Below are 11,668 nucleotides of genomic sequence, written 5' to 3'. Positions count from 1 at the left end.
ATATTTATGGATGCAGTACATAGATTTGCCTTCAAATGTCTTCCTATACTATATTGCCAGAAGTATTAATTCACCCATCCATCCTAACTTACATGAGTATATAAAATCCATAGGAGTATAAAATGAAGTGGACTGCTTCTATAAATTTGGGAAAGAACATTCGCTTTCAGGTCAGTGAATTCCACCCTGGTACTGTGATAGAAGGCGTAGAGAGCTACATGGAATGGGGGTCCATGGCCGAGCATCACCAAGTGCAATGCAAAACATCAGTTGCAGTGGTGTAAAACACATCACCACTTGCCTATACAGGGCTCTAGACTAACTTTTTGCCATGGGCGCACCGGTACGCCTAACAAAAGTTAGGCGCACTCAAATTTTTCAACCGCATCGCTTAACACCGCAGTTTTACATGTGCACTTTTTTGGGGAGGAAATTGCAGTCCATACAGACAATATTCATTTCTAAATTATTAATTAACAATCTTGTGCTTAAAGTACTTTGTCAATATTGTAGAAAATGTTAAACTTAATCATCATCTTGGCCTCCTCTGACGTCCTGTTTGGTGTTGCATGCTGCTGAAAGGCAGTGGGGAGAGGGGACACTTGGCCAGTGCATTTATCGCTGCATATAATGTGTTTTCTGGATACACTGCTGTTTTTTCAGCATTCAAAGACTGATGGCACCGTGTCAGAGCACTGGCTATGAATTTCAGACGGATCAGGCCTTAACATAACAAAAAAGTTATCAATAGTTCTTTTCATCTTTTCTTATTACCCACAGCTACATCCACTTCTGTCAGGCCTAGGCTGCTCACTAGGGCTGGGTATCATCACTGATTTCTATAATCCATTCGATTCCGGTTCTCAAAGTCCTGATTCGATTCAATTTAGCCTCAGACAGTCAGAAATATTATAATTCTGATCATTTATCAGTACTGATACATGTGAGACTTCATCAGAATTGTGAACATCACAGCAGATGCCTTTGTGTCAAAGTGACTGAGAATAAAACACAGAAAAACATGAAGGAGATTTTTCTGGTCTGGCGTTTTATAGCAGATAACCTTAAAAATATTCTGCAATATTCTGCAATTTTGCATAATTTTAAAAAGTTTAAATTTCTTCAGTATTGAACAGCAGAAATTAGGCTTTGTTGTCCGAGGTCATTTAAGTGAAAAAAAAGAAAAAGACAGTGACCGACAGCGCTGTAAACAACGGTAGACTGGTGGGTAATAAGCGAATGAATAATGCCGAAAACAAAAATTTGAGACGGGAAACTGTTCTTGAAGTATAGAGAGAGAGAGAGAGAGAGAGAGAGCTGTGCATGAAGTGTGATTTTTATCGTGTTGGAAGCAAAACAGCAAAAGTAAGAGGGAATTCATGAAGACATTGATCAAATGTGAAGCGCAGTTTGCTGCTTCTTTTGCTGCTGGCTCGGTGAATTTTGGTTGGAGAGAGACAAAACCTGCAGCTCAAAATCTAGCGCAAAAAGACGTAAACACAGCGCGGACCCGACGCATCAGAATCGGTGAGCTCCGACAGCATGTCCGTCTACGTGCCATCGGGTGAGAAAGCCGAGAAAGACAAAGCTGATTCTGATGCGTCGGGTCCACTCTGTGTTTACGTCTTTGTGTGGAATCCGTGTACCTGCTCTCATTTGCTGTTTGGTGGTTGTTGAAATTGTTTTGTGAGCTTTAATCTGAGAATCTGGCGTTTCTGGCAAAACACAGTTATATTTAAAAGTCAATTCAGGATTTAATGAATCGATATCGCTTTATTCAAGCTACTCACCTATGGAATCAGAACGATGCCACCTTGAAACGAAACCGAAAAAAATATTGAACTCACCTCCCTCTTCCAACTGCACTTTCAACTGCACCACGGCCTATCAGAGAGGTCCCGCCCCTGACTATCTCTGATTGGTTTAGTCCACGATAGGGGTATAATGTGTGTCTGTTGTTGACCACATGGAGAGTTGCAGAGATTTTTTTTGTTACCCAAACAGTTGGTCGCACTGGTGTCACCAAATATTGTTTTTAGTCGCACCATTGAAAAATTTGGTCGCACTCTAGAGCCCTGCTATAGAACAGTGGACACGTGTTCCCCAGAGTGACGAACCATGCTTCTCTATCTGGAAATTTGATAGATGAGTCTGGCTTTGGTGGTTGCCATAAGAATGGTACTTGTCTGCCTGCATTTTCCCAAGTGTAAAGCTTGTTGGTGGGGGGATAATGGTGTGGGGTTGTTTTTCAGGAGTTCTTAGTTCCAGTGAAAGAGACTCTTAATGCTTCAGTGTACCAAGATATTTTGGAAAATTTCATGCTCCCAGCTTTGTGGGGAACAGATGTTTTGCTCTTGTACATGCAGTTGAATCCTCACGTCAACCCAACCCCAACCTTTGGAATGAGTTACTTTGGAAACTGCAAATCAGCCCTTCCCATTCCCATAAAAAATTCCCATAAACACACTCCTAAAGAATGTCCAAATTCTTCCTAGAAGAGCTGAAGCTTTTATAGCTGCAAAGGGTGTGCCGACATCATATTAAACCGTATCTACTCAAGTAGATATGTGTGCGAAGGCAGATGAGCTAATACTTTTGGCAATATAGTGCACAATTCTGACCAGCTTTTTATTACATAAACTTAATCACATTTACGAAAACACGTCATTCTAACAAACTTTCAAAAAAAAATACCCTTTCAGATATTTTTTAACATAGTTACAAATATCTGATTTCTAAATGCAGTTAAATGCTACTATCATCAAATACCTTCAAAGCATTTTATTTCAAAAGCTGTAATATTTTGTTTCTCCCATGGTCATTACAAAAAGCAATAAACTTAAATTATTGCAACCCTATATAAAATGTGGATGCAAAAGGATGCAAATGCCCATTTTAAACAAAATTTGAATTGTGTTATGTCATCTGCTTCTTTACCCTTTGCTCCTCCTTCCATAATGCCATCCTTCAATAATTACTTTATAATGCTTGGTATGTATGTATGTATGACTGACTGCTTTTCCTTGGGTGCACCTATTTATTTTCAAAGTTAGCATAAAGTCTAAGATGAGGAAAGACACTGCCAAAACTGCACATATCAAATGACTTGTCATTCAGGGAATAATAGTCATTCTTCATAATAAATCTTAATTTAAGTTTGAATTGTCTCTATATGAGACAATTATAGTTGTAAATTCATACATTTGGCTTCACATCAGTACTTTGGCTCCTGGTTCAATCATATCGTCTTCATTACAGCCTCATAAAACTTAATTTTTTGTTGCTGAGCTAAGCGCCAGATGATGTCATATTCATATTTTCCAGCATGTACTCCAGTTTTTAAATTTTTGTTTTTGAGTATTTCCCAGTAGTGACTCCAGTTTCCATTACTGTCAGCTCCATAACCAAACACATCAACCTAGCAAAAAAAAAAGTGAAAAAAGATATGAGAAAGAGATAATGTATGATGAATGGAAAAATGCATTTCAGAAATATTCAAAATGTCACTTTTATAATCAAACTCAAAACCAAAGGTGGAAACCTTAACATGAAATGAACTGTTAAGCTGCTTGGGAAAGCAAATTGTCCCTGGGTTATCTGGGTACAGTTTGCCTTTCTTTCTCTCTCTCTCTCCTCTGTCAGTGTGAGTGTGTGTTTGTTAGTATGTTTGTTTGTTGTCCAGAGGCAGAGTGTTTCCTGGGTCTCTACACTTGTTGATCACACACCTAAAAATCATGTCTGAGTGCACACCTGCAAACAGTTGGGCTGATTACATCTGGGTTACTTAAGGCTGGAGGTTTTCCCACCGTCAACAACAGATCATCGTACTGGATGTGGTATCCAAGCTTGGCTCTGATTCATGAATTGTTTGGGAAAGTTTTTTTGTGCTGAACTTACCTTCGTGTCCTATGCTTAGATTCCATAAGAACTGGATTGTGAGCCTGAAAGTATTGAGATGATGTGGCGGGGATTACTTGCCTACTCCCTTACTTTGCCTATGTACTTGAAGATGGCCTTGAAATGTGAACTGACTTTCTCTTTTACATTTGTTCTCTATGTTGATGTCCAGGTTTACTATTGTGCATGATGGAATGATCTGGCCATTCATTGGATGCAGGAGACATGGACCCAGTAGACTTTCGTTTTGTTTTTAAAGAGTCTGAGAAAGATTTAGCCCAGCTTCAGAGACTCTTCATCTGTGAAGAAAGCCCAAAGCCATTACAAGAGGCTGATACGGTCAACCTCCTTGGATGATTTAATTTCATCATGACCATAGCTCCTGTCTCAAGTTGTCACAGTAACCCTGGCACACACAGTCACCCAGCAGAGAAACAATTGATAGTAGGAGCTGTTGGCATAGGTTCTCCTGTTAACGAGTGTTTCCACCTCTCTCCTGCAATTAGACAGTGCTTAGCTTCCTCTGCAGCCCAACAGTTCTCTGATGCAGCTGCAGACTAAGACCTTTCTGTTCTTGGTGCTGCCCAACAACTCATCGCCACTGTCACGGCCAGCTTACTGCAGGAGGAAACATGTCCAATGACTTTGCTCCTCTTTTGTGTGCCCTGCAAAGCCTCAGCTCAAGCTTTACCCCTGTTTACAGATGCCAGGGTAAACACACACAAAAAAAATGAATTTTATATGGTAGAAGGTAGCCAGGGATGTGAGTTAGTTGCTGAACTGGCTACTACGGGGCCATTACACTAAGCACCCTACATCCGTCCCTTCTCCAAGGCTGAGCATAGCCAGGGCCCGACCTGTCCCTTCAACAATCCCAGCTCTGGAGGTGATATTGGCCAAGGTTGGCCTAGCTCTTCATCCATCCCTGCCCCAAGGGTGAGGGGGCTCGGATATCAGTCTCAACCTCAGCCTCCAGGGTTGGTTGTATGCCCCGCTGCAGCCCTGGGTCCTTTTTCACCTGAGTCCCATGTAGCCTGAGCATGATGGCCCATGGCTCCACTGCAGGCCTCCTGCCAAGCCATTGGAGGACCTTCATCAACACTCTCTAAAGATCTTCCTATGATGTTTGCTCATGGCAACCAACACAACCAAGTCACCAGAGAGCTTTGTGCATGACATCGTGGAGATCTCCTTCGCAGCCAGCCACCCCCTTATCCTCCTGATTGTCTCTTTTGATAGCAGCCTCCAGAGGGATCCCATCCAGAGATCCTCTGGAGTTCTTGGCTGGCCTCCAGAGGATCTCCTTCAACATCCTAACTGTGTCATCATCACCGGCCCCTGCTTCACCACTTCTGGCCTCCTGTCAAACCTACTATCTTCTCAGACCCCCATAGCTGCCAGCCAGGTTTCCTGAAGAGCTCCAGCTCTTGTCTTTGTCACCATTATTCACCAACTGAAAAGAGCTGTCTCCACTGCTGGCCACCAGGTTAGTCCCACAACTGTTGTAACTCTTCTGCCCTTTCCCCACTTTACTGACACATACATAGACCAGCTGGGGTAAATGCATGATTCCGGGATGCTCTGCCACAATCAGTCTCTCTGCTCTCCTTTCCTGAGCTTCTCCCTGCAGCCTGATATCTTATTGGACACGCTCAAACAACTCATCTTTTTTTAAAACTCATGGCACCCACCATAACAACTAACATAACCATCTTTTGCTTTGTCTGTCACTACCAGTATTTTCACAGAACACCTGAAGTTCATGGCGGTTTCCACCCACAATGAATCTTAGGATAGTGTAAGCTGAGCCAGGATCCGCTTCTTGGATGAACACATCTTGTAAAATCCAGGAAAAGAAGGACACATCTAGGGGCTGCATTCAAAGGAGCCTTCAAATTTGGACTGCTTTCATTATCTTGACCATGACATAATCAGGTTACAAATGGAACCTTTGAAGCATGCAGTCCCTGAATTTGGACACACCTTCTGCGTGTGTGTTTATATTTGCTTGCATGTTCCAGAATCAGCATTTTCCTGGGTTTCTGCCCTCGTTGACTACACACCATGGCTGATTACACACCTGCAAACAATTGGCAATTGCCTTACAACAAGAAGATCTGAGCTGGACTTTACCATCTGACCAGGGTCTTTGTGTGTGGCATTTGCATGATTTCCAAGTGTCGGTGTGGGTTCTCTCTAGCTTCCTCCCACAGTTCGTAGACATGTAGTTAGTGGGATGAATGGTTGTTTGTCTCTTTGTGTTAGCCCTAGGACAGAGGTCAGTAACCTGTGGCTTGCAAGCCAAGGGTTAGAATTGAGGGTTAACTGTAACCAAATTAGTGGCAAATTAATACATGTACTATATGTATTAATTTAGCCTCTCCCTGTTACATCTTTTATATGCTGTTTAGTAGAAGGAGCTAAAATGGCCCTTTACATATTGAAGGCTGCAAACACTGGCCATAGAGCAAGAGGCAGGGTGTATCCTTTGACAGCTTGGAGGGCTGCCCAGCAGCCATTGATGGTTTGAGAAAGTTGCTTTGTGCTCAACTTATCTTCATCTCCTCTCTTCAATAGCATGTCTTTTGTCCTGTCTCCCTCCAGTCACCCCTAAGCGGTCACAGCAGATGGCTCTCCCTTCCTATGCCTGGTTCTGCCTGAGGATTCTTCCGGTTAAAAGTTTTTTCTTCCCACTATCCCCAAAGCACTTCCTCATAGGGGGTCATATGATTGTTGGGGTTTTCTTTGTATTATTGTAGGGTCTACACCTTACAATATAGATTGTATTGAGGCAACTGTTGTTGTGATTTGGCGCTATATATATCAAATTAAATTATGTTTACATGCCTACTGCTTTGAGGATAACTGACAGGACAGAACTGCATTCGGACAGCCTGAAAGCACTGAGATACAGGCATGGATTACTTGCCTGCTCTCCTGTTTTGGCCATGCACTGGTACCATTCCTGGAAAAGACTTGGTTGTCACTGCCTTGCCTGCAATGAACTTACTTTACTCAAAAGCATTGAATGGAAACTCCATGACTTTTTAGACGAAGCAAAATCTCAAAATGATCCAGATATTGTTCTGTCCATCTTCACTATGACAGCAACAATAATAAGGATTTGTGTCACTGTCTCCCAGAAAACACTGTGTATGGACATTTATAGATTTACATATATCTAAGAGGGAAAGGCACAAAAGTAGAACAGATTGGCAAAGACTCACATGAGCCAACTTGTAAAATAATGATAAACACATTTTATTGTGTACTTGTGGCACTTCAGAAACTAAAAACTTTGTGGACCTCTCAAGGGAATGAGCTTACCTCATCACAAATGTGCAGTGCAAGAATCAAAGCCATAAAGCCAGTGGATGGATAAAGTCCTCTGTGTCCCAGCCAAACGTCATGAACATATTTCATAAAAGCTGGATTTACCACCATGACCTGTTATAAATCAAAATGAGCCTTTAAACGTATTTTATTAACATTTGCCATTGCCACCAGGTAGCTTCATCACTGAAGTTACTCACCAAATCCTTATTAGCTTTGATCTTTGAAGGCACTGGCATATAAGACCTGTTGGAAACAGCAACATTTGGGAAAAAAACATGTTTAAACAAAAATAAAGCTAATCAAGAGATTTGTTTTTATAAGTAAACTTACATGTGTGCTTCACATGCAAGAGAAAAGCTGCAGACATGTGATTTCTTTTCTGAACAATGCTTGAATGATTTTATTTCAACCTCACTGGAATTTGTTTCCTTGTGACATAACTAGTGTATTGTTACATTTGGTGTTTATTCATTAATCTAGTACCATCTGTGTTTATTTTAACTTGCCTAGACTTCTGATAAAAATCTGTTAATGTCATTTAATTCTACTTACATATACACACACACACATATATTTATATATATATATATATATATATATATATATATATATATATATATATAAATATATATATATATATATATATATATATATATATCTATATATATATATATGTATGTATGTATGTATGTGTGTGTGTGTATTAGGGGTGCAACAATACTCGTATCCATATTGAACCATTCGATACAGTGCTTTCGGTTCGGTACGCATATGTATCGAACAATACAAATTTTTTTTATTTATTTTATCAATTTTTCTTCTGACGATGTTGTTTGTGTTGAGCGCTCAGTGGATCTGCGTTCGACTACTCCACCTAGGCTGCACTGTCGAGTGCAGATCCACTGAGTGCAGCGCAAGCTAGCGAGACAGAAGCTAAGCTCGTTGCAACATGGCAACTCCCTCAATGCTACCCCAAATTGAGCCTCTCCCACCCTCATTCAGATCTGGCGTTTGAAACTATCTTGGTTTTCATGTGAAGCATGACGGTAAGCACGTCATGGACAAAAATAAAACAGTGTGTCGGATGTGCTAGGCAATGCTCAATTTGTGGGAACTACTGCGTTAGGGCAGTTAGCTCGTTAACGTGTTGACGCCGTCCAGCCCCACACACGGGGCGATCCCCGGTAACTCGTTAACGGAGATTTATGGTGTTATGGCGCCAATGTCATTTTAACGAGATTAACGCAGACAGCTCTAGTGGGAACACAACGAATATGACTGTACATTTACGCCAACATCATCCTAGCGCAAAGACAAGTGGAAGCAGACAAAAACAACAAGCACGCATGCTACAAACTTTACCCGAGTCATTTAGACAGCCGTTAGCACATGATTCTCCTTATGGGGACCTGATATGTTTAATATGCTGCTGAGAATATACCCCAGAAGAAGCGTATAGTATAGCTTTTATTTTGGAAAGAGCCATTTCTCTGTAATAAACTCTCTTTTCCAAAGAGGAGTGATTTCTCGATCAGATGGATTTTTTATTTATTATTATTATTATTTTGTTGTTTCAGCAATATTAAATTTAAAAACTGTACTTTTGAGTTAAAATATATATTTATAATTTTAATAAATGACAAATTAAAGAAGCATGAACATTTTTTTGTATCGAAAAAATATCGAACCGTGACACCAAAGTATCGAACCGAACCGAACCGTGAATTTTGTGTATCGTTGCACCCCTAATATATATATATAGATATATAGATATATCTATATATATATACATTGGGTATAAAAACGTTTGAGTGTATAATGTTTGTTTTGTTGGAAAAAAAAAATGCCAAATTCATAGTTTGAGACTGGAATTTACCTTTTCTCTGGGATATCAATCAGCCAATACTTTTAATCTGCATACACACTGGATTTTTGCATCATGTAAATGTTGTGCTGCAAGACAAGCTAGAGAAGTGTAAATTTCCTGGGATGATTTGTTTAGGGGCAGGCACAGGAGGTCCTAGCAACTGGCACAGAAGTCACAGAAGAGGGTGCTGTATGTTGACTGTAAATATTCATAGCAGAAGCATTTTTTTTAAATGGGGTGGCATTGGGGGGACCAAGAACAAAGGCGTGCAAGCTCAGAGGAATATTTTATCTGAAACAAAATTAGCAAAATTAGAAAGCATAATTTTCAAGCCCAAATATGACTAAATACAAATGTCAGTATATGAAAAGTAAGTCACAACTGCCTAAATATGTTTTTGCATTGAATGACTGTTCCAAACAAATATTTAGTCTTTTCTTTCAAATTTCAGAATTCTTCAAGGGCATCCTTAAATTAATTAAAGTAAAAGTATGATATGAGGACTCATATTTAATCATCATCACTGATTAAAAAATGGTTCATTATAATAAATTTGTAGCTGCAGATTATTTTTATTTTTTACAAACATGATTTGTTTTGTCTTGCTTTGGTTTGTTTATTCTGCAACATGATAGATAGCTTTAACAATCTGGACATACACCTGCTACAGAGCTTTAAGTGAAGATCAACCTGCTAATGTGGAATTGCAGTCTTGCATGACTGTTGGGACATGTGCAATGTGCACCTAAGGTCAGCAAGGCTTTGATTGATCTTGTTTGAACAGTAAAGTCTGATATATTTCAGGACTCACAATTTTTTTGTGGTAAAGTAGTAATGGAAACAAACATAATTTCTTGTGTATACAAATATCTTTAATCATTCATAGCTGTCTTTTTTATATACAAACATGTTATCTCAGTACTATGAACATTTCTTTCATGATAGAATGGCTAATATAACATTGAATGCATGCACAATAAAACAAATAACTTGCATGCAACTCACCTTCCAGTAAAACCTGTTGTAGAGGCATTAATGAGCCACTCAAAGTCCTGTATCTTAAAAGGAAACAGCACAAAATGAGTGTTGTCATCCACATCCACAGCACTCTCTGGATACATGACACGATGAGTTGTCTTGTTACCAACATCTTTTTCAAAGCCTCTGGTAATACCAGTGTTCATTCTAAACAGCACAAAGGGATATATATCACATCAGTTTGGATCTTTTCCGTAAGCGAGGAACTTAAATGGTTAAAGAAGACTGAGAAAGTACCTTATGACAACTTCATGTAAATCTATCAGCGGTCCATAATGCGATCTCCTTAGATTACCAGAATTACCCACCACTGCACAAGTCCTGCAGTGGTCAGGTTTGGGTTGTATAACATCTGAATTCCGTGGGAAGATTTTAAAGAAGTTGGCCACCGTTGTTTCATAAACTCCAAAGCTACGGCTTTCAGTCTGCAAGCGCTGTCAGACATATCAAATAAACTTTGTTGTTAGACCAAATGAGCTGGAGGGGGTGTAAAAACGTTACCCTTTCCAGGTGACTACTTACCTTCCACCAGTTGAATTCATTCTCCGAGATGCTGAAGTCTGGAGTCAAAAATGGTTGAATGCTTCTGTTCGATTGATCCAGAAGCAACTGCTTATCTTCAGATAAGCATTTTTTACAACCACACGGCTTTTGGTTCATAGCATAATAAGTGAAGTGGTAGCCCATTTTGAAATACACACCAATGCCAGTGAAACACAGCAGTAAAACAAGCATCTTCAATTTTGAAATCATTCTAGATGTGTGACCAGGAAACATTACAAATCTGCAGACAGAGTACACACAAGTTAAGCTCACAATAAGAAAAGACGTCATATAATGCTTATATAATATCTATATTGTGCAAAAGGAACATACAGTCCTGCAAGCATAAGTCTTAGCTTAATTAACACTTATACAAAGCCATTAAAAATAAACGAATAAATAAACAAGTCATGGTCATTTTCAGAATAGTAAAGATTTGGCTATGACGTTTTTTTGTAGTAATATTTGTATTCACTCATAAGAAAATAAAGAAAATAATATCAGTGAAGATTAAGCTGTTAAAATATGATACCTTTTTTATGACTTACCTGATCTGCGAGGGAATCCCTTTCCAGTCTAGTTTTATGAATTACACGTACAAACGTTGCGTAGACTCACTATCGGTGACAGTCTTTTCACCATTTCACTCACAGGTAACAAACATGACATCAATACGCGTTTGCTACCCGAGAACGCGACACCTTCGTCTCTGACAAAGGTGTAGAGAGGTGTGGTTTGTGCGGGTTTCCTCATGTACCCATGTTCGCCTTTGGAAACCGCTTCACCCATTTTATGAAGGATATGTTTTTCACATCAGGACAAAGTTGAACGGTAAGATTTGTGGAAGACTTCACAGTCTGCAGATTAGAACAAAGCCAGAAAATCCCTCCTTGACTGTTTTCGCTTATGTGGAGAATCCTAACGGGTTTCAAGGTGTAAATAACCACCAAATGAGCTCTGTTTATATCCATTTTATTCACTGAGACA

The 11,668-nt window shown here is 39.7% G+C and overlaps 1 protein-coding gene across 4 annotated transcripts; it reads right to left on the bottom strand.

Annotated features, from left to right (window-relative positions):
- Positions 1-1,708: 1,708 nt before the first annotated feature.
- On the bottom strand, positions 1,709-11,462 carry LOC102076824 (CMP-N-acetylneuraminate-beta-galactosamide-alpha-2,3-sialyltransferase 1). Of its 4 annotated transcripts, none has more exons than XM_019351097.2 (7): positions 11,230-11,462; positions 10,661-10,922; positions 10,376-10,572; positions 10,106-10,285; positions 7,431-7,476; positions 7,225-7,344; positions 1,709-3,418 (listed from the first exon to the last, which is right to left on the bottom strand). In XM_019351097.2, exons 2-7 carry the CDS (start codon positions 10,913-10,915, stop codon positions 3,239-3,241), a joined length of 978 nt encoding a protein of 325 aa, XP_019206642.1. In that variant the 5' UTR covers positions 10,916-10,922; positions 11,230-11,462; the 3' UTR covers positions 1,709-3,238. The 4 variants fall into 4 exon arrangements, with proteins under 4 accessions (XP_019206642.1, XP_019206643.1, XP_019206644.1 ...); XM_019351098.2 differs by lacking the exon at positions 11,230-11,462 and adding an exon at positions 11,214-11,228; XM_019351099.2 differs by lacking the exon at positions 11,230-11,462 and having other exon boundaries at positions 10,106-10,158; positions 10,249-10,285; positions 10,661-11,207.
- Positions 11,463-11,668: the final 206 nt, after the last annotated feature.

The sequence above is a fragment of the Oreochromis niloticus genome, linkage group LG22 (assembly GCF_001858045.2).
Source record: "Oreochromis niloticus isolate F11D_XX linkage group LG22, O_niloticus_UMD_NMBU, whole genome shotgun sequence".
NCBI lineage: Eukaryota > Metazoa > Chordata > Actinopteri > Cichliformes > Cichlidae > Oreochromis > Oreochromis niloticus.
This window is presented reverse-complemented; position numbering and strand designations above follow the sequence as displayed.